The sequence below is a fragment of the Myxine glutinosa genome, chromosome 11 (genome assembly GCF_964187855.1).
Source record: "Myxine glutinosa chromosome 11, kmMyxGlut1.1, whole genome shotgun sequence".
In the NCBI taxonomy this organism is placed as follows: domain Eukaryota; kingdom Metazoa; phylum Chordata; class Myxini; order Myxiniformes; family Myxinidae; genus Myxine; species Myxine glutinosa.
In genome coordinates, this window is record NC_136271.1 from 84,634,053 (window position 1) to 84,657,350 (window position 23,298).

Here is a 23,298-nt window from a genome sequence, read left to right on the forward strand (position 1 = left end):
ATCCGGCGGGGAGTGACACGCCCTCGGCTCGTTAGCGCCGCCCCAGATGGCATCGGCCCATGGCTTCTCATTGGGTGCGGGGGTTACCGGCTCCGCCCTTGACGAGGGGCCGACAGGGAGCCCCTTCGTGGTAACCCCGTGGAGCGCGTGGTCAATGGCGGCTAACCGAGCCGGAAGGAGGACGCCCACTCCCCGTGCCGTCACCGCGCCGCCCCCCTCTTTTGTTGTTGTTGTTGTAGTTGGCGCTTCTTCATGGGGAAGAGATGCGGAGAGGTATGGGGAGGTCCTAAACTTCCTAACAGGTGCCATATAATCACATTCTGGTGCAACGAAGAGTCATAATTAATGGAAACAAGTCCTTAACTGACATAGATTAAGAATAACTAGCAAGATGTCCTATAATTGTCTACGTGTGGTGCGGGGGACCTGGGCACGACATTTAATGGGGGAATGAAGGGGAAGATCGGCTCTAATGGGTGTTGTTTACAGACAATGGGACTAGGGAATGGGGTAAGGGGAGAGTTGGGGAGTATCGGAGAAGATAGGGGAATATTTACAAGCGGATATGGAGGTCAAATTCCATATTCGCAACATTGCACCCTTCTCTACCCTCGGGGCGTCCCGACCCGATAAATCTTTACCTACTTTAGTGTGGCACGCAATGTAGTTCCCTCTACTATTAACTCTACCCTGAGTGCGACAGTTTTATAGATATTCACAAATGAGTAAATATGTCCCCCCTGCGACGTTGCACCCTTCTCCTCTCAGAAACACACCCACAGGATAACCGAATCCGGAAAGAATCCTCAAACTAAACATACAGCCGGTAGGGAGCATTATTTACAAGACTACGCTGCTATTTACACTACGATCCAGGACCTGTTTTTGGAGGAACACATGCAGATGTTATGCATAGAGAGAGCGCGCTTGCCAACATCGATACACCAACCCACGAGTGCTCTGTGGCCGACGGCCTTTAATAACGTGCAGAGCACCCTTTCCCGAGCATCAAAAGCACCACCCCACCACCCATCGGTGCAGTCACCATTGTTCATTGGAATAAAAATAAACTCGACAACCCCTAACCCTGCAGGTGTCTCTTGCTCTTCTTGTGGTGCACTTGGTGTTTAACTAAAAGTGGTTCACCTGTATGGCATAGGTGCCACGTTGACCCATAGGTCCATCCCCGGGTGGTGCTTGGCCGCAAACGAACTGCGGTCCATCGTGGGTGGCCACAAACATTGCGGTCCATATGGTGTATCGATCCCGGCAGCAAGCAGCGAAAGTGCAGGCCCACAACTGCGTCGCCAGCACCTCTCTCTCCTCTCTCTCTACCCCAAAGCCAGATCCTCGGAGGTGGGAGACAAAAACAAGACAAGTGAGCAAGGTGGTAAAGGCGCAAAAGTGCACGCAATGCAAGGTGATGCACACTGGGGGCACATGGGAACCAGGTGAGACAGGTACGTTCCTACCGTACGCCCCCCCCACCAGGTAACCTACATGGCCCCTCCCTTACCCCTTACTGTATCAACAAAACACAACACTACCCATAAACATCTACTTTACAAATCCACAAACATCCCTACTGTCTTCCCCGTTCCTCCCATATACCAAATTCGTCTTCTCTCCCTCCTAACCAATCAAATTTGCCATTTTCAACTCTCATCAAAATTTGCCATTTTCAACTCAACATCAAAATTTGCCATCACCAATTCATCATCAGTCCCTCCTAGGGAGGGAGAGATGGAATCACCCCAATGTCTCATCCACGTCGTGATGCGTCTCACAAATCCAACAGCAATTCTCATTTCCTGCACAAAACAAAGAAAACACAGGTGTGGAGTCATCATCATCACCACAGGTAAGTGGCTGCGTATGGTGCGACAGGTTCATCAATCCTAACTATCTCCTAAATGACTTTAACAACTTTACACTACCCGGGGGCTTTCTCCGGCCAAACCATTGGCCCTCTTACACTATGGGTTCTAAAAACCAATTCCCATTGGCCAAACTGTGGTGCTCTTCAATTTGGGGTCTCACTCCCCCGATTCATCTCCCGGTGCCCTCGCACAATTTCTGGGCTGCGGCGTGTACCTCTCCCAGTGGGTCTACCCACCTGCACACCTCCACCACTGCAGTTGCCTCCGAGCTTACCTGCTCCTTACCCTAACCTAACTACCTGGGGAAGGCCCTCTGGCACTCTCCCCACTCCGTGCCCTCTCTGGCACTGGGCTGCCCGATCCACACCCGGGATCCTCAGGCACCCACTCACAACTACCGGCTCCCAGAGCCCACCTGCGGCCTCACCTGGCCGACATCCTCACAGTGGTGGAGTGCCCAACCAACTACACACACTAACAGGCTACACGCCCAGCCATTTCCACAACACTAATGCACCCATTCACAACACCATTCTGCAACCGCACCACAAATGCCAATATCCAACCACAATTTACCTGCACCCTCTACCTAACACTTACACTACCCGCCCCGGGTGCTCGTGAAAGGGGTCCACTCTTCCCCCATCCACACCTTCGCACCATGCACACCACTCCGTACCACTCACTCCAACTCTCTCCACACACCTGTACCTGCACACCTGTGCTCTCACACCTGGTGCCACCTGCACCCTTCTCTCCCCAAGCGCATTCGCGCTGATCCACACACTCATTACTCACACACTGCTCCACACACCTGTCCAGTTGCACACCTGTGCAATCACACCTGTCCAGTTGCACACCTGTGCAATCACACCTGTTCAATTCTCACTCACACGGCATCATCTCAGCTAACTACTCCCTTCTGAAACTTGCGCTTCCCAGTCGTCCCTTTAAACTATTGCGCTCCCACGTCATTATCATCCATACTAATCTACCTGCGTCCCCACTACAGGTATCAGTCACTAACTAACCTTAACGTTACCTAATGTCAATCTCTAGGGCCCTATACATTATCCTAACCCACCCGGGCTAGTTTTCACTGCCATACACCCCATAATCTAGTGCTCCTTTGCCCCCCATGGGAAGGGTGGTGGATTTGCCATCCCACCACATCGGGGGTCTCTCACTACCAATTTCGCACATCAAATTGCAACAAATTAAAAATTTGCCAATCACTACCCATCATCTGCCAATCACTACTGCCAATCCCTTGCCAATCACCAAATTTTGTTTTTCTCCAATTTTGGGTCCAAAACACTAACCTCATCACCCGTCTACTCACTAATACCTCTCGGTGCGCCAATTCCCGTCCAAAGCCCGGCTTCGTAAAGCCAAGCCATGAATGCTGGTTGTTCTGTGCCAGCGGCTGGGTGCGTCCGGCACTCGGTGCAGGGACGGGGGCTTACCCGGGCCGAGATCCCACGCATCACCTCGGCGTGGAGCCATCCAATGTCCCGCTCTCGACCTGCCGGCACGTCTCACCAAAAAGTGGTCGCCATGACGACCCTTTCTATCGGGCTGCCAGCTCCGCCTAGTGGAGCACGGACGCGGCCGTTCAAAGCGAGGCCCGGCACGCACCGAGGGCCCGATTCGGCTAAAAGTCGACCTAACCTCTAACCCGTTTAATGTCGATGCTTCACCTGCATGCTTACACCCCGAAGCCCGTTCCTTGCTCACACATCCAGCCGTGCTCATGCTCCTCGTACCTTTCCTTACACACCCAGGTACCCTCATTCCACTCACAGCCTTGGTCACACACCTGACCACCGAACACTTTGGCACACATTCGTTGCTCGCACACCTCACCAATACACCTCTTCGCGCCCCCTCCTCTGTCACCTCCTCTGTGACAATCACAGGTGTGCTCTCATTCGCACACCCAACCACGTGCCTCACCACCAACTCCAGCGTGCATTCCCACTCACGCTCTACCATTCCAGGTGTGCATCCTTCCATCCCAGGTGTACATCCTCGCTCACCTGTCACAACTAACTCACGCTCCATGTCACTCTCACTACTTTCACCTCCACTCGTGACAACGCACTCACCCTTACTCTTGACAGCACACTCTTTCCCCATGCACCTGTCCGTCACACACCTTTCTCGCGCACACTCTCCCGTTACACCCTCTGTAACACTCACCACAGGTGGACACTCTTCCTTACTTCTGACAGCGCACTCTTTCCTCATGCATCTGTCCGTCACACACCTTTCTCGCGCACACTCTCCCGTTACACCCTCTGTAACACTCACCACAGGTGGACACTCTTCCTTACTTCTGACAGCGCACTCTTTCCTCATGCACCTGTCGGTCACACACCTTTCTCGCGCACACTCTCCCGTTACACCCTCTGTAACACTCACCACAGGTGGACACTCTTCCTTACTTCTGACAGCGCACTCTTTCCCCATGCACCTGTCCGTCACACACCTTCCTCGCGCACACTCCTGCGCACACTCTCCCGTCACACCCTCTGTAACACTCACCACACCACGCTTCCATGTGCCCCCTCGCACACGCGCTACGACCGACTCACTCTCGCCAGCACACTCACTCCTTGGTACACACTTTTTCCTCACACACCCCAGAGTCGGACTTTCTTGCACACCTCCATTTTCGCACACCAGACCTGTCGCACACTTCACCCACGGCCTCTCACGAACACCCGGGTCCATCTCGACCCCCAAGCTCCTTAAATCCCCTGGCGCATCATACGCACGACCATATTGGTCACCACTTACACCGGGTCCTCTTCCTCTTCGCTTCTCCTCCATCACCTGCGAATCCCTCATCCGGTTAATGAGCACATCATCACGATCCAAACACAGACTTTGGACCAATTCTTTTATCTCCTCTTTTATCTCTTTCTTATCCCCTCTCCGTCGCTTCTTAATTTCACTCATCCCTTCTTCCACTTCTTCTAATTTGTGTTTCACCTCTTTTATTCCCCGGTACGTCTCCTCAAGCTCGTCCTCCAAGGCTACCTTGACCGTTTCCAGGTGCGTCCTCACCTGCCGGTCCTTCGTCTCCATTACCTCTATCACCTCGTCCAACCTCGTTGTCAGTCCCTCACGTACCATCTGACATTCCCTCTTCGTCGCTATCAAGTCGTTTTTTATGTCGTTTTGTGTCGCTTTTAAACCTCCTAATACCGCAGTGTTCCTTTGAACCTGCTCCACTAACTCCGTCTGTCCCACCGTCAGCTGCTCCACCTCCTGCGTCATGTCCTCTATGCCCCCTTGTAACTTTACAGTCCCCTTTCTCACCTCCTTCTCCATGTGCTCCTTACAGTGCCTCACCTCCTCGCGCACTCCTCCGACCTCCTCACTCACACCTCTTCCAATCTCCTCTCCCTCTACCCCATTTTTCACTCCCTCTATCTGATTCTCCTGGGCAGCCATTCTATTTTCTACCCCCATTAACCCATTTTTCACCTCCTTTATCCCGTTGTCTAACCCCTCTCCGGTACCCCTCGCTTCGTCCCTCATTACCCCCAGTTGGCCCTCCAATCGCTCACTCCGAGCCCTCATTCGGTTCGTTATTTCTTCAATTTGGTTTCCCAAGTCATTCCTCAGGTCTTCACTTGTCTGGACCATGAGCGCCTTTATTTGTATAAAACACAAGTTCAAATCCACCGGGGGCGCTGCCACGGTCGCTGGCGCGGTGATCAGCGAGGCGCCATTTTGCGCGCCCGCTTCTTCGTGCGTGACGGCGCTATTTTGCGAACCTGCCGCCCTCACTGCTTCGCTCTCCTCCTGTCCCTCATTTTGGTCCTGGATCGACCCTACCTCACTCTCCCCTACCGGACCCCAGCCGTCTTGATCCGCCATAGCGCGACTTGCAAAATTCGAGTTTCGTAAAACAAAACAAATTTCGGCCGCTCCAAATTTTGACCAAATTTTTTTTTTCCTCTATTCGTTTTTTTTTTTTTCTTCAAAATTTGGTCGGGCCTCGAATCTCACTCCCGACACCAATTGTTACAGATACGACTTTGATGGTATGGTGGGCCGAGCGGGATGGCCGCCGTATCCGTACAAGTTACCCCGATTGCACCCGGGGTTGACTAATCGCGCTATGCTGGCTCAATAAGAAAAAGAAGACACCCGGCTGGATTACAATCACACAATACGACACCAGGGATACGGTTCTCAAAGGTTGTTATTACAATTGCGGAAGGTTTAGATTACAGGGACAAGAGGGAAACATAGGAAGGTGGGCACTTAAACACACTTATATTATCCCCGGACAGACGACAGGTAAACGCGGGACAAGGCTCACTCACACGGGGTTTGATGGCCAGGAAAGCGGGCAGCGATCGCTCCAGGTGCACCTGTGCTCAGGGCAGGATCACGTACGGTGGTGTCCAGAGATGCGTGAAGGTATCACAGCGCTTGTGGGTCGCGACTTTGGTCTCAAGCTGGGGAGGTCGCTCAGCGCTCGGGAGGGTGGCGTCTTTTCCTTCCAAGCTCGGGGCGCATCTCACGTCACGTCCGGCGCGGGGCCGCGTATATCCGGCGGGGAGTGACACGCCCTCGGCTCGTTAGCGCCGCCCCAGATGGCATCGGCCCATGGCTTCTCATTGGGTGCGGGGGTTACCGGCTCCGCCCTTGACGAGGGGCCGACAGGGAGCCCCTTCGTGGTAACCCCGTGGAGCGCGTGGTCAATGGCGGCTAACCGAGCCGGAAGGAGGACGCCCACTCCCCGTGCCGTCACCGCGCCGCCCCCCTCTTTTGTTGTTGTTGTTGTAGTTGGCGCTTCTTCATGGGGAAGAGATGCGGAGAGGTATGGGGAGGTCCTAAACTTCCTAACAGGTGCCATATAATCACATTCTGGTGCAACGAAGAGTCATAATTAATGGAAACAAGTCCTTAACTGACATAGATTAAGAATAACTAGCAAGATGTCCTATAATTGTCTACGTGTGGTGCGGGGGACCTGGGCACGACATTTAATGGGGGAATGAAGGGGAAGATCGGCTCTAATGGGTGTTGTTTACAGACAATGGGACTAGGGAATGGGGTAAGGGGAGAGTTGGGGAGTATCGGAGAAGATAGGGGAATATTTACAAGCGGATATGGAGGTCAAATTCCATATTCGCAACAATATATATGGCGGCGGCCGTCCTGGATTTTGACGTGGCGACCCACTTTACAATAGCGGTCTTCCTTATGCCGAGATACACCCACACACCAAATTAGAAGTTGGTACTTCGCTTATCTTTCAAGATATTCTTCTCACAAGATTCAGACATACATGGCGGCGCCCATCTTGCATTTTGACGTGGAAGACCCAATTTTAAACAGCGTTCTTCCGTGTGCCTAGATACACCCACACACCAGATTAGAAGTTGGTACTTTGCTTATTTTTCGAGATATTTCGCTCACAAGGTTCAGACATATATATGGTGGCGGCCATCTTGAATTTTGACGTGGCAACCCAATTTTCAATCGCGTTCTTCCTTATGGCGAGATACACCCACAACAAATTAGAAGTTGGTACTTCGCTTATTTGTCAAGATATTCATCTCAAGGTTCGGACATACATGGCGGCGGCCATGTTGGATTTTGACATGGCGACCCAATTTTCAATAACGTTCTTCCTTATGCCTAGATACACCCACACACCAGATTAGAAGTTGGTACTTCGCTTATTTTTCAAGATATTTCGCTCACAAGGGTCAGACATATATATGGTGGTGGCCATCTTGGATTTTGACGTGGCGACCCAATTTTCAATAGCGTTCTTCCTTATGCCGAGATACACCCAAACACCAGATTAGAAGTTGGTACTTCACTTATTTTTCAAGATATTAATCTCACAAGGTTCAGACATACATGGCGGTGGCCATCTTGGATTTTGACGTGGCGACCCAATTTTCAATCGCGTTCTTCCTTATGCCTAGATATACCCACACACCAGATTAGAAGTTGGTACTTCGCTTATTTTTCAAGATATGCAGGTTACAAGGTACAGACATACATGGCATCAGACATATACATGGCGGCGGCCATCTTGGATTTTGACGTGGTGACCCAATTTTAAACAGCGTTCTTCCTTGTGCCTAGATACACCCACACACCAGATTAGAAGTTGGTACTTCGCTTATTTTTCGAGATATTTCGCTCACAAGTTTCAGACATATATATGGTGGCGGCCATCTTGGATTTTGACGTGGCGACCCAATTTTCAATAGCGTTCGTCCTTATGCCGAGATACACCCACACGCCAAATTAGAAGTTGGTACTTCGCTTATTTTTCAAGATATTCATCTCAGGTTTCAGACATACATGGCGGCGGCCATCTTGGCTTTTGACGTGGCGACCCGATTTTAAACAGCGTTCTTCCTTGTGCCTAGATACACCCACACACCAGATTAGACGTTGGTACTTCACTTATTTTTCGAGATATTTCGCTCAAGTTTTGGACATATATATGGTGGCGGCCATCTTGGATTTTGACGTGGCGACCCAATTTTCAATAGCGTTCGTCCTTATGCCGAGATACACCCACACGCCAAATTAGAAGTTGGTACTTCGCTTATTTTTCAAGATATTCATCTCACAAGGTTCAGACATACATGGCATCAGACATACATGGCGGCGGCCATCTTGGATTTTGACGTGGGTTGCACCCACACACTAAATTCGAATGCGGTCCTTCGCTTACGCACGCACGCATGCCCGCACGCACACACGCCCGCACGGACGGACACACGGACGGAGGGGAAAGCCATAGTCCCCCTTTCGCTCCGCTGAGCGACGGGGGACAACTAAAAACAAACAATAACGCATAGACGATAAAATAACGAGTTGAAATTTGACAAACACACGAATGGAAAAATAACTTCACTTTGGATGCCCGGAGAGAACCAAGCCTCAAGGTAGGAAGCTTCAACAACTAGGCCGTTTTATGTGTCTGTGCATGTTTTCATGTTCAATGTGTTAGCTCTTACAGGGCCCTCGATTCTGTATACAAAAAAAAAGACAAAAAAAGATTGCATCATTTAAATAGAATAGTAATCGTAAAATAATAAATTTCTTAATCAATTGGCTTCGAGCATATCTAAATCACCACTGCTTCATCTGAATCTAACTTTTTGATAAAATTAATCGGAAAAAATTAATAATCAATTCACTCATTAATCGATAAATAAAAAATACCCTTTAAAGCCAAATCACTTGTTCACTGTCGTGTCCGAATATCAGCTTCCTCGCTGAAAAGCTGCCTGAGATTTTGGCCAGATGAGAAAGAAAATAAATTATTATTCATTAAAATCAATAAATAGTAATCGTAAAAAAATTCATTTCTTAATCAATTGGTTAACAGCATACCAAAACCACTATAAGTTTCATCCGAATCTAACTTTTTGAAGATTAATTAATTTGGTAAATAATCAAATAAATAATCGATTAATTGATTAATCAATAAATCAAAAATACCCTTTGTAGCCAAATCACTTGGTCATTGTCATGTCAAAATATCAGCTTCCCAGTTCAAGAGGTGCCTGAGATATTGCCCAGATGAGAAAGAAAACAGTAAGTACTTAATAAATCGTCAATAATTAAATAATTGATCAATTATAATTATTTATTAATCAAAAAATAAAACTAAGTGTTTGCCAAAACTTGGGTTCACTATTGCGCCTAGAAAGGGGCAAAAAGGGGGAAAAATAACAACAAAAAGGAAAAGAAAAAAGAAAAAGGGGGGAAAAAGAGAAAAGGGGGAAAAAGAAGAAGGGGGAAGAAGGGGGTAAATGACAATGTAGTCATATTAGTCGTAGTATTTAACCATAATATAATGTGCCAGCACAACACAACTACCACGATAGAAATCCTTGAAAATAGAATGAGGCAAAAGTGCTATCCCAAATCATGAAAGCAACTGGCTCACCTTTACCACCATCCACGGTATCAGAAATAGGACAAGCGGCACTCGGTGTATGCACAGGATCCATACAAAGCCAGGAGGCCAAATTCTTGACAATCTTTGAGTTCGGACATGGCTTCCTGCAGGCACTCAACTGGAGGAGTTTCGCAATGTGTTCTGCCACAAAACTCTGGAGTAAAATGTTCTCTTCATGTCGGGCAGCCTCCAGCATCGGTTTCACTATGGGGTTGAGCTTTTCTGGAAGAGCTCCACCTGCCAGCATGGCACACGCCACGAGGGCGCTCACTCGCGCGTGCAGCGACTGCCACTCGGCCCGAGTCTCTTGCACGCAACATCGTGCTGCTTGCCGGCGAGACTCAAGGACCTGCTTTTTCAGTGACGACAGCGATGTGGCTAATCCAACGGCGTCGCTAAACATCGTCCCCACCTGGAACACACGACATTACAAGGTGAGTCAAACAAACTGCCTGCAGCTGGGATGATATCACTGCGTGTTGCCTTAAACGACCATTTTTCATGATTTGCGCACTGCAGAATTGAAGGACCTACGTTAATCTCGCATGCATGATGTCAAGTGTTGAACTGAGGGAGTGAAATGTAACAAAAGGTGCTTCATCAACACATTCAAAGGTTCACAACTTCCATTACCACCTCGAAGGGATGGAAACTAAATCACAACCCTGCACTGGAGTTAAAAGTTTACACTCATACATTTGAAATTTCTTGATGGGAAAGGGGAAGCTGACAAAGCACAGAAAGGACAGAGGGTGCAAGACCAGAAAGCAGGCGGTACAAGACAGAGAGACCACCGACATGTCTGCGATATGAAAGAGATGGGCCCATAGACTCAGATTCATCACACGAGATTCCAATGACATTGAAGGCCTTGGATTCCACACTATCTGCGTATGAAGGCCATGTAGGTGCACAAATTAATTTAGGAATTGTAGATGGATAGGAGTTCAGTAGTTACACCAAGGAAGGAGTTGCATGACAGAGGATGCCCAGTCGGCGGTTGGCTTTGCAGGCCAACTTTGAAATGTGGTTTGCCTGAGAAAAATCATGGTTGGTAAACACCCAGGTGTTTGAATGACAGAACTTCTTTAAGAGGATTGTTAAGTTAAGAGAGTAGATTGGAGTTTGTCATATAGACCTTTTGGAGAGAGATAGCAAGTGTGTGGAATTTAAGTGTGATAGCAACTGTCGATCTGAACAATGAGCGATATCACAGCAGAGGGTGGAGTCATCAGCAAATATATACAGTGTCAGAGAGACTTAGGAATGAATATTAGGAATAGGACTGAGCCCAAATCCTGCCGTGGGGCACTCCAGCCGTGACAGGGAGAGGAGATGAAAGGATTCCGTTGAGAGCCACAAGTTGGCTACACGAGTCGAGGAAGTCAGTAATTACAGTGGAGTTGGCCTTGGATGCCACAGGCAGAGAGTTTGGAGAGCAAGGCAGGATGGGAGACTTTATGAAAAGCACGAGATATGCACAGAGAGACGGTCCTGATCTCATGTCTGGCATTGAGGGCCTCCATCCATTGTTGGGAGTAGTAGTAGTAGTAGTAGTTGTAGTAGTAGCATTTGCAATGTGGAGTGACTTGGAACGAATCTAAACTGATGATCTTAGATGAGGTCATTGGAGAAAAGGAATTATTTTATATCAACTTTGATGATAGATTCCATGACCTCAGTGATGATTGGAAAACAAGCTGATTCTGCAGTTAAGGGGATCGGTGTTTTGCACCTTGTTACCTCCGCTACCGAAGGTGAATGGAGGTTTTGTTTTCACCCCTGTCTGTCTGTTTGTTTGTCTGCTTGCTTGCTTGTTCGTTTGTTTGTAAACAGGATATCTCGAAAAGTTGCAGAAGGATTCGGACGAAATTTGGTGGAGAGGTTGGGTGTGTGACATGGGCTGAATGATTAGATTTTGGTGAAGATCCGGTATGCGGATCTGAGTTTTTTTAGTGACTTCACCATTGAGAGATAGGACAAAAAAACGATATATAGCACAATATCTCAAAGAGTTGTGGAAAGATTTGGACGAAACTTGCTTGACAGGTTGGGTGTGTGACAAGGACAAATCGATTAGCTTTTGGTTCAGGTCCGAATCCAGATCCGACCTACTTTATCAGAGGGATACAAAACGTAAGCCGTTAAGCCTGACAGAGATATGCACTCTACTGAGTGCCATTCTAGTTTATGCAAGGCGATGGATGATGGTCGACTTCCAAGCAGAAGTAACATGACCTCAGGTAAATTATGGGTGTGAAAAGAGCAGAAAGAGGATGTGCAAGAGCAGCAGTGCAATTTTTCATCAAACGTTAGGGTGAGAGGAACAGCAGATCATTGATCCATTTTGCATCTTTATTGCAAGTTGATAGGAGACGAGTATGATTGTGGGACACATTGGAGGAAGAATAACATGCAGCAACGATTACATGCAACTTTAAATAAATGTTTGAGGCACTCACAAGATTTGAGGCCTGGTCAATGGTAAACACCAACGTGGCAAGCTTGGGTCTCAGGTCAATGCCAACCTCGACCAGGCCTGAGAGTAGTTGCTTACACTCGGCTTGCATTCGTGTAAAGGGAATTGCTATTTCGTCGTAGTACAGCTGCTCTGGTAGCATCGCCAGCAGTCGCGGTTGAACGGTCGCTGCCAGCCACGAGCATGCCTGCAAAGGAAAACCATTACAGGTTACACAAGGGTGTGGGACAAGTCTCACTTTTGTCTACATGGGACAAAAACGTGTGTGGCACAAAGAAAGGCAGAGCACATGAAGCGGGCAAACTCGACGGTGGGCAGAAAAAATGGAGCGGGCAAACCCGATGGTGGGCAGAGCACATGGAGCGGACAAACCCGACAGTGGGCAGGGCACATCACATGGAACGGGCAAACTCGATGGTGGGCAGAGCACATGGAGCAGGCAAACTCGACGGTGGGCATAACACATGGAATGGGCAAACTCGATGGTAGGCAGAGCACATCACATGGAACGGGCAAACCCGACGGTGGTCAGAGCACATGGAGCGGGCAAACTCGATGGTGGGCAGAGCACATGGAGCGGGCAAACTCGACGGCTGAGGACAGGATTGTCCGCACTTACAATATTCAGAACAGTCATCAATATATTTAATTATTGATCCTTTATCAAAGGAAAATCAACAAAAACATTCCTGTTGATTGGAGCGATTCAGTCAATAGCAAAAAAGATCCATTTAAAACAAAGGAAACATCGACAACAACAATTGGGAATTTGAAATTAGCAAGATAATTTTACTTGTCAAGACGAGAAATTCCTTATACAGTCATGGCCAAAAATATTGGCACCCTTGCATTTTTTTCAAATAACTCACAATTTTCTCAAAAAAGTTGAAATTGACAAAAGTATTTGGTCTCCACAATTCTTTATTTCACTGTTAATATTACAGAACCTTTGTTTTTGATTCAGAACTTAATATATCCTTTTAAATCAGAAAATAAAAAGAAATGGCATTGACAAAATGATTGACACCCTCGACATAATATTTGGTAGCACAGACTTTGGACAAAATAACTGCAGTCAAGCGCTACCTTTAGCCATGAATGAGCTTCCTCCACCTCTACACTGGCAGTTTGGCCCACTCTTCTTGTGCAAACTGCTCCAGTTCTCCAAGATTTGAAAGGTACATTCTCCGAACTGCTGTTTTCAGGTCTCCCCACATGTGTTCAATGGGATTTAGATCTGGACTCATTGCAGGCCATTTCAGAACAGTCCAACGTTTTATTTTGAATCATTCCTGGGTGCTTTTTGAAGTGTGTTTGGGGTCATTGTCCTGCTGCAAGACCCATGACCTTCGACGGAGACCCAGCTTTCTGACACTGGGGTGAACATTGCGCTCCAAAATGCCTTGGTAATCTCCTGATTTAATGATGCCATGCACACATTCAAGGTACCCAGTGCCAGAGGCAGCACAGTGTAGAAGTATAAAACTTCTAAGTAAGCGAGTTATTGCGGGCATTCCAATTGAAACCTGTCCCTCGTCCTCTTAATAAATAAAATGCATTATAATGGCAACAAACTCCGACGCATTGTTAATGAGATAGAAATAATTCAGTTATTTGATGAATCTTAATACCATGCTATAGTTTATAAAAATCTTGTAGAAAAAGGATTATTATATTGTTAGGGTTTTTAGAACCTTCACTTTGCAAATTTAGTATTAAATTTCCTGTGTACATTTTCCCTTTTTAATTGGCTGTTAATTGAAATGAGTGCACTGTAGCTAGTCCATGTACAGGCACGTAGGCCACCATAGAACCTCTCTCTAGTTATTTCTTATTCTATGTCAGTATAAGGCTCTGTTTCCCATTAGTTGAATCTGCATTGCACCAGATGGAATAAGATAGTTCCCTTTTCAAGTTTCCCCCAAATCATCTATTCAAAGTGCCAGTAACATTGGGCGGTTTTCTGCGGCGATCGCCACCGTTGCATTGGGCTGTTTTCTTCACTCCAAACTCCATTACGCACGCAGTCAACTCGGGGGAGAAGGGCGTGGGCGGCCCATCGTCTTCAGGAGGTGGAGCCAGGAAGCCCTTGGGCCCAACCAGGACTCGGTGGGCACGGCTTGGTAAGGTGCGGCCATGGCTTGGTAGGGCGTGGCTATATAACCCATGGGGGGCAAGCCCCCACCAGGAGATGACCGAGAGAACCAGAGGCGTGTCGAGGCAAAATCCAGCTCTGCCGCGTGCAACGAACGATCGACGTGTGCCTGCCGCCGCCTTGCTGCCAGCCCGGAGCGGAGCTGTGTGCCGGGTTTCGCCTCGACCCCAAAAAGCGTGGACCGAAGCGCGAGCTTGGAGCCGGACCTCGACGCCTACCATCTGCCGGGACCCTCCTCTGCCGTTCCATATCATCCCTGCCATTCCATCCTTTTGTGTACCTGAGTTTGTTTTGTTTGTCTTGTCTGGGGTTTTAAGTAAGTTGGTATAAGTAGAAATTGCTCTGTGTCCTTCTGCTCCCTCCATTTTCTGAATATCACCTTGATTGCTTTTCTTCCTTTAGTCTTGTGTAAATAATAATAAATCCTGGTTATTTCCTACCTTCGTCTTCTTCATGCTCGTCCGATCGTCTTTGTGATTTCCCCATTGAGTATCTGTGGCAGGATTTGGCCAACGTTTAGGATCGGGTTTAGTTTTTGTTAATGGCTCGAGCCGCGGGCTGCTAAAAACCGCTCGGCAAAATAACATCTTGTCCGTGGTCTCGAGCGAAGTTGCCCACCTGCCTTGTGGAGCAGGGTAGCTTCAGGATCGGAGACGGCCAGTGGAAATAAAAGGGGGATTGACCCCCCCCCTCTAAGGGGGAGCGCCGTACTCAGTTTCCGTAACAATTAGTGTCGGGAGCGAGATTCGGACCTGAAGTGCACTTAACGCACTCAAAATTACGAGTGGCCAAAATTTTATTTTATATTCCAAATTAAAAATTGTGCCACGGATAATCAGGGCGACCGGATGCCAGATGGGGAGTTAGAGGGTTTAGAATCGACCCAGGATCCCGGGGAGGTAGTGGGAGTAATAATGGAGGAGGAGAGCAATGAGGATGTGGTAGCAGAGGTTTCAGGCGCAAAAGATGGCGGCCTTGCGCACGTGGTTGCGGCAGCACAAAATGGCGGCGCCGAGGAGGCCGAGCCCGCGGTGGCAGCTGGGGCCGCTGTGCAAATCGGGTTTGACCTCTGATTATTCCTGACCCAACTGGATGCAAAAATGGATAGAATGGGGCAGCAAATGGGAGAAATGGGGGAGCGATTAGAAAATCAAATCGCGGGATTAAAAACGGACATGGGAAATCAAATCGGGGGGCTAGAAGCCAAATTTGAGGGTTTAGACAGTAAATTTGAGGGTTTGGACAACAAATTTGAGGGTTTAGACAACGGGATGAAAGGGGTGAAGAATGGGTTAACGGGGCTAGAAGACACCATGGAAGGCAAATTGAGGGAAATAGGGGAGCAATCCGCCCGGGAAATTCAACAGATGGGGAATCAGATAGAGGTGAAAATCGGGTTAGAAACCAAATTGGATGCCCAGAGGAATGATTTGGAGCAAATGAGGGCGGCATCTACCAAAGAGATGGGAGAAATGGGGGAGGAGATCAGACGAGGTGTGGGCGAAGAGGTCGCGGGGGTACGCGAGGAGGTAAAGCGGGGTGAGGAGCGTATGGAGAAAGAGGTGAGAAATAGTACGGCTAGGTTACAGGGGGGCATAGAAGATCTGACGAGGGGAGTAGAGCAGCTGACGGTGGGACAAAAGGAATTAGGGGAGCAAGTGGAGAAGAACACTGCGGTAATCGGGGGGTTGAAGGCGACACAGAAAGAGATAAAAAAGGAACTTTTAGCGACAAAGCGGGAATGTCAGATGGTACATGAGGGACTGACAAAGAGGTTGGACGAGGTGACAGAGGCAATGGAGACGAAAGAACGGGAAGTAAGGACGCACATAGAAACGACCAAGGTGACATTAGAGGAAGAAATTGAGGGGGCGCACCGGCAAATAAAAGAGGTGAAACAAAAATTAGAGGAAGTGGAAGAGGGGGTGAGTGAAATTAAGAGACGGAGGGAAACTAAGAGAGATAAAGGAGGAGTGATGGAATTGGTGCAAGGTCTGGGCTCAAATCGTGATGATGTGCTTACTGACCAAATAAAGAGTTTGCAGGTGGCGGAGGAGCGAAGACGAGGTGCCGAGGTGAGTGGCGATATACTCGGAAATGTATATGGTGCGAGGGGAGATTCAGTGGGCTTGGGTGTTGGTGTAGACCCGGGCGTTCGTGAGAGGCCGCTGATGAGGTGTGCGACAGGTGCAGAGCGTGTGGAAGGAGGAGGTGTGCAAGGAGGTCCGACTTTGGGGAATGCGGAAGGTATTTGTGAGCCAGCGTGTGCGGCTGTGATCGGGTGTGTGCAAGAATGCACCCACATGAGTGGTACGGAGTATGTACCGGGCGAGAGTGTGCAAGAGGGTGCGCGAGAAAGGTGTGGAACGGAGGTGCGTGTGAGGAAAGAGTGCGCGCCGAGGAGTGAGTGTGCCGTCGAGAGTGAGGGTGAACGCACGACAGAGTGTGGTAGTGAGAGTGACACGGAGCACGAGTTGGTTGTGGCAGGTGAGAGAGAATGTACACCTGGAATGAAAGGATGCACACTTGGAATGGTCGAGCGCATGTGGGAATGCACACTTGAGTTGGCAGTGAAGCACGTGATTGGGTGTACAGAAGAGTGCACACCCGTGGTCGTCACAGAGGATGTGACCGAGGAGTGGGCGCGAAGAGGTGTGTTGATGAGGTGTGCGAACGATGAGTGTGTGCCAAGGTGGGCAGTGGTCGGGTGTGTAACGAAGTCTGTGAGCGGAACAAGAACAAGTGCAATAACGAAGTACGTGGGGTGTATGGACGGCGTTGGAGCGCCGAGCTCGGTGAGTGTGAAAAGGGTCGCGTATGCGTGCGAGTCTGCAGGTGAAGCATCGACGTTAACCGGGTTAGCAGTTAGACCGACGGTTAGCCGAAGCGAGCCCTCGGTTCGTGCCGGGCTTTGGGTGCTGCGGGAACCAGCGGGGATCGTGATCACGGCAGTTTTGAAGGAACCGCCGTGCGCGATCCGCGCCGGGCCTCGCTCTGCATGGTCGCGTCCGTGCTCTGCTAAGCAGAGCGGGCGGCCCGGTTCAAGGGCCGGTAGGAAGGGTCGGCACAGCGACCCCTTGTGGTTGCGGCGTTCCGACCGGCCGAGATTGGGGCATCGGACGGTTCCGTGCCGAGATGGTGCGTGGAATCTCGGCCCGAGTAAGCCTCCTTCCCTGCACCGAATGCCGGACGGACCCAACCGCCGGCAACGAACCACCCGCATTCATTGCTCGGCTTCGCGAAGCCGGGCTTTGAGAATGAATTGACGCACCGAGAGGCTCAAGTGAGTAGACGTGTGAGGGTGATAGCAGTAGTGAATTTGAAAGCAAAATTGATGATTGGTAAACTGATTGACAGATGATTGGCAAATTTTTGAAGAATTGGAATTTGATGGAAAAATTCATAATGGAAGATGCCCGAGGTGGTGGGATGGCAGCTCTGCCATCCCTCACAAAACGGGGCACATGAGCTATAGTTTTATGGGGTTTATGGCAGTGTAAGCTCGCCGAGGGAGGGTTTGGATAATTGTATAGGGACCTAGAGATGACCATAGGTAACTGTAGGGTTAAGTAGCGACATTGTACAGGTAGTCGGGGACATAGAGAGGTTAGAATGGTTGTTAATGACGTGATATGTGCTTAGTTTAAAGGGAAGACGGGGAGCACCAAGTTAGAAGGGCACCAGGTAGATCAGATGATGCCGTGTGTGTGAGAATCTTTGCCGGTGAGCATGTTGAGCAAATGAGGCAATGCTCGTGAATGGCGCCGTGTGTTTGTGTTGAAAGTGTATTCGGAAGTGTGAGGTGATTGTGAGTTGTATTGAGCGTGGAAGTGTATGGAGCAGCGTATGAGGAATAATTGTGATTGTGCATTGTATTGAATGAATGAAGAAGCCTGGGAGGAAGGAGGGTGCAGGAGGGACTAGGTGTGATGGCACAGGTATGGAGAATGGTTGTGTGGAATAGCTGGTATGGAATACATGGAGTATGGAATGGATGGTGTGGAGTGAGTATGGTGGAAAATGTGGAGTGGAGTGGTTGGTGCGAAGGGAGTGTATGGGGAGGATGGACCCTATCACGAATACCCAGGGAGGGTAGTTTAAGAGTTAGGTAGAAGGAGTAGGTAAATTGTGGTTGGATATTGGCATCTGTGGTGCGTGGTGGAAGAATGGTGTTTGGATGGGTGCATTAGTGTCGTGGAAATGGCTGGGCTTGTGGCCTTTTAGTGTGTGTAGTTAAATGGGCACTCCGCCACTGTTAGGATGTCGGCCAGGTGAGGCCGCAGGTGGGCTCTGGGAGCCGGTAGAGTTGTGGATGGGGCCCGAGGATCCGGAGGACGGACCCGGGTAGTCCAGTGCCAGAGGGGGCACCGAGTGGGGTAAGCGCCAAGGAGGGCCTTCCCCAGGTAGATAGGTTAGGTAAGGAGCAGGTAAGCTCGGAGGCAACTGCAGTGGTGGAGGTGTGCAGGTGGGTAGACCTGCTGGGAGAGCCACACGACCCAGTCCTGAAATTGTGCAAAGGCACAGGGAGTTGAACCGGGGGAGTGAGACCCCAAATTGATGAAGCACCACAGTTTGGTCAATGGGAATTTGGTTCTTAAAACCGCATAGAGTGTAAGATGGCCAATGGATTGGCAGGGGAAAGACCCCGGGTAGTGTAAAGTGTATTAAAGTCATTTAGAGGATAGTTAGGATTAAGAATCTCCTCGCACCATCTACATCCACTCACCTGGGGTGACAGGACTCCACACCGTGCCATGGTTTGTTATTTTATTATTTTTGTGCAGATGTTTTGGAAATGTGAGACGCATCACGGCGTGGGTGTGACATTGTGCTGGATGTTCCATCTCTCCCTCCTTATGAGGATTGATGATGAATTGGTGATGGCAAATTTAGACAATGGGATTGTGACGATTTGGTATAGGGGAGATATGGGGAAGACGTGACGGTAGCGACGAATTTGTAAATGTGTAGATTTTTTTTGTGTACATATGGGGTAAGGGCAAGGGTAGAGTAGGTAACAGGTGGGGTGGCGTACGGTAGGGATGAGCTTTTCTCCGCTCAGTCTCCAGGCGCACCTCACCTTGCATTACCTTCGTTGATGTGTACCCTTGTGACCTTACCCCTCGCTAACCTGCCCTCTCTGTCTTCCTTCCCCGACCCGAGGATCGTGCTCTCTGGGCACTGAGGGGAGCGTGAGGGAGTCCGCCATTGTGTGCCCGAATCCCCGCAACCAGCTGCCTGCATCCACGCACCACTTATGGACCACAGTCTGTGGCCAAGCACCACTTATGGACCCCAAGTTTTGGGGCCTGGCCCCTCTGCTAGGACCGGCCATTGCGGCCAAAAGATCTTGCTTGCGGACCCGGTGAGGTGGCACCAAGCCGACTATGGGAACCACCCATAGTCGGCCCCTGTGGGCCATAAATAAAAAGATGGACATGCTGTGTGCCTTTTTATCTTTACAAATAGGCAGCAAGCCACGAGAAAGACAACAAGTGGAGGAGACGACGGCCAGCAGAGCGGACCAGAAGATCCAGATCATCAGTGTGTTTTTTTTATTATTATGTGATGACTGTGCATGGGATTGGTGCTTTTGTGTTGATTGGTGCTCTTTATTGGTGCTGGTGCGTCGATGCAGTGCATGCTGTCTCCTCCCCTCCCACAGGATTTTATTTTTGTTCCCCCAAAAGAAAAATCACAGGTCCTGGGTTGCGTTGTGTAAATAATGAAATAGCGTCACTTGTAAATAATGCTCCCCACCGTTCATGTGTAGTTTGAGAATTAATTCCGCAATTCGGTTATCCTGTGGGCGTGAATCTGTTACGCAGGGTGCAATGCAGCAGAGGGACATACTTATTTGTGTTTTAAAACTGCCGCACTCAGGGTCAGGTTAATTGGAGAGGGAATTACACCTACGTGCCACACTAAGTTAAAGTTTTGTCGGCCCGAGCTGTGCCGTGAGGAATGAGGGTGCTGTGTTAGGGTTTTTATAACCTTCACTTTGTAAATTTAGTATTAAATTTCCTGTGTACATTTCCCCTTTTTAATTGGCTGTTAATTGAAATGAGTGCACCGTAGCTAGTCCATGTACAAGCACGTAGGCCACCATAGAACCTCTCTATAGTTATTTCTTATTCTATGTCAGTATAAGGCTCTGTTTCCCATTAGTTCACACTGCATTGCACCAGATGGAATAAGATAGTTCCCTTTTCAAGTTTCCCCCAAATCATCTCTTCAAAGTGCCAGTAACATTGGGCGGTTTTCTACGGCGTTCGCCACCGTTGCATTGGGCTGTTTTCTTCACTCCAAACTCCATTACGCACGCGGTCAACTCGGGGGAGAAGGGCGTGGCCGGCCCATCGTCTTCAGGAGGTGGAGCCAGGAAGCCCTTGCGCCCAACCAGGACTCGGTGGGCACGGCTTGGTAAGGTGTGGCCATGGCTTGGTAGGGCGTGGCTATATAACCCGTGGGGGGGAATCCCCCACCAGGAGATGACCGAGAGAGCCAGAGGCGTGCCGAGGCAAAATCCAGCTCTGCCGCGTGCAACGAACGATCGACGTGTGCCTGCCGCCGCCTTGCTGCCAGCCCGGAGCGGGGCTGTGTGCCGGGTTTCGCCTCGACCCCAAAAAGCGTGGACCGAAGCGCGAGCTTGGAGCCGGACCTCGACGCCTACCATCTGCCGGGACCCTCCTCTGCCGTTCCAAATCATCCCTGCCATTCCATCCTTTTGTGAACGTGAGTTTGTTTTGTTTGTCTTGTCTGGGGTTTTAAGTAAGTTGGTATAAGTAGAAATTGCTCTGTGTCCTTCTGCTCCCTCCATTTTCTGAATATTACCTTGATTGCTTTTCTTCCTTTAGTCTTGTGTAAATAATAATAAATCCTGTTATTTCCTACCTTTGTCTTCTTCTTCATGCTCGTCCGAACGTCTTTGTGATTTCCCCATTGAGTATCTGTGGCACGATTTGACTAACGTTTAGGATCGGGTTTAGTTTTTGTTAATGGCTCGAGCCGCGGGCTGCTAAAAACCGCTCGGCAAAATAACATCTTGTCCGTGGTCTCGAGCGAAGTTGCCCACCTGCCTTGTGGAGCGGGGTAGCTTCAGGAGCGGAGACGGTCAGCTTAACAAGACAAGAGGCTAACCACCTCTTGCTAAGGGGAAGAGCCGTACTCCGTATCCACAACAATATTATTAAGGATGCGTGAATATATATGTATTACATTTAATCAAGCTTAGGAATTGAAGAGTATAAGTCAGACTCTGGTTGAAGAGTTGCCTTTATAATGGAAAGATATTGTTGCGCAACTCCGATTAACACCAGAGTTGCGGATTGCCGATTACGAAGGCTTTAACTCCGAGGCGGAAACTCATTGGCGGATTCCAAAACCTAAAGCCCCTAAGCGCGTGAAATGGAGGGAAGCGGCGAGAGTCCCTGCAGCCTTCACTGTGAAAATCAACCACCCGGTAAACTGCATTCAGATATTTGTACAAAAATAATGCAAGGGTTTATTGGGAAAAGCAAAGACAGGAAAAAGCACGCGCCGGAAATAAAATATCTGACTTCGGGATCCCGCACACCAGATATCAAATACAAACAGGGGAGATATGAATACCAAAATAAAGTGTCTCGTCGTGTACAGTGTACGCGGAGCTTGGTCTTATCTGGTCTCGCCGTTGGCTTTGGCCGTCGTCCAACACCCGGCTCCGTTCGGCCCCGATGTACCCACGAGGCCTCGCTCCAAGCTCCGATCCTCTCGCCGCCCACGAGGTCCATGCACCAAGCTCCAAAGCACCCAACGCAGGCCAGCGGCTTCACACGAGGTGGATCCCCACACAAAGCACAAAAAGACAGGAACGGAGAGAACGCAGGTGTGACTGCACGTCTCGTCCTTCCAACTCGCTTCTCAACTGCTCACTGCCAACTGCGCACTGCAAAACCAACTCTCGACCACGAATCCAACTGCTCTCGACTCAGGAATGTCACTCTCTACTGAACTGCCAGGGGCCAGGAGTGAACTCGTCTCAACTCAACACCAACTCGTGACTCGAACTCACTCGTGCGCACCTCGTCTCTCAACTCTCCTCGTGCTCGACTCAGGAATGGAACTCTCCACTCGTCCCTCTAAATGGTGTTCGGCGCTCGTTAATATCCCTGGCCGGTGAAACCAGCTTTGGCGCACTGTCCTGCCAATCAGAGCCTCCACCGACTCGCCCACTGCACCACTCTCGCTCCCGCCCCCTATTCCTTGGTCACAGCACGTGCTATGCGAGGCGGGTAGGCCTCTCGGAGGTGCAAATGGTGGCGGCCATTATCGGCGGTGTCCTAGCCCGATTTCTTCCTAAGTCATGTTAGGGGGGAAGGGTGTCATTAATGATGTACTAAGGGATCCGAACCAAGTGTCAATGTGGTCTGCAGTGCCAAAAGGGACAAAGGTTTGATTACCAGGTGAGACATACAAGGGCTCTACTCATTAACCCCTACACTACCTAACACACAAATCTCCTGGTAGATTCACAATCATACATCTTAACCGACAAAAGCCCCCCTCCCCCTTGGAACCGTAGCTCCTGCATGGTTCACTGCAGGCGCTACGATTCCAGCCTTAACACTCACTGTCACACACTTAATTAACAACAACAACAACAACATGCATTTTAAAGGCCATTTTCCCTACAAGAGCGGGGGTTAGCCTTGCGGTCCCCATGACAATCTTCTCCATTTTGCCCTATTTTCTGCATCTCCCCTTGTTAACCCCCTTGCTCGCATTTCTTCTTCCACCATCTTTAGCCAAGTCTTTCTCGGTCTTCCCCGTCCTCTACTTC

General features: G+C 49.4%; 1 protein-coding gene across 3 annotated transcripts in view; it reads right to left on the minus strand.

Moving 5' to 3' along the window:
- The window catches only part of BTAF1 (B-TFIID TATA-box binding protein associated factor 1), a 321,948-nt gene that overhangs the window by 129,115 nt on the left and 169,535 nt on the right, over positions 1-23,298 (minus strand). For all 3 annotated transcript variants that reach the window (XM_078786829.1, XM_078786828.1, XM_078786827.1), the window contains exons 19-20: positions 12,306-12,509; positions 9,832-10,255 (exon numbers count right to left, since the gene is read on the minus strand). In XM_078786829.1, the coding sequence (XP_078642955.1) occupies positions 9,832-10,255; positions 12,306-12,509 (628 nt within the window). The remainder of the gene's footprint in view (positions 1-9,831; positions 10,256-12,305; positions 12,510-23,298) is intronic.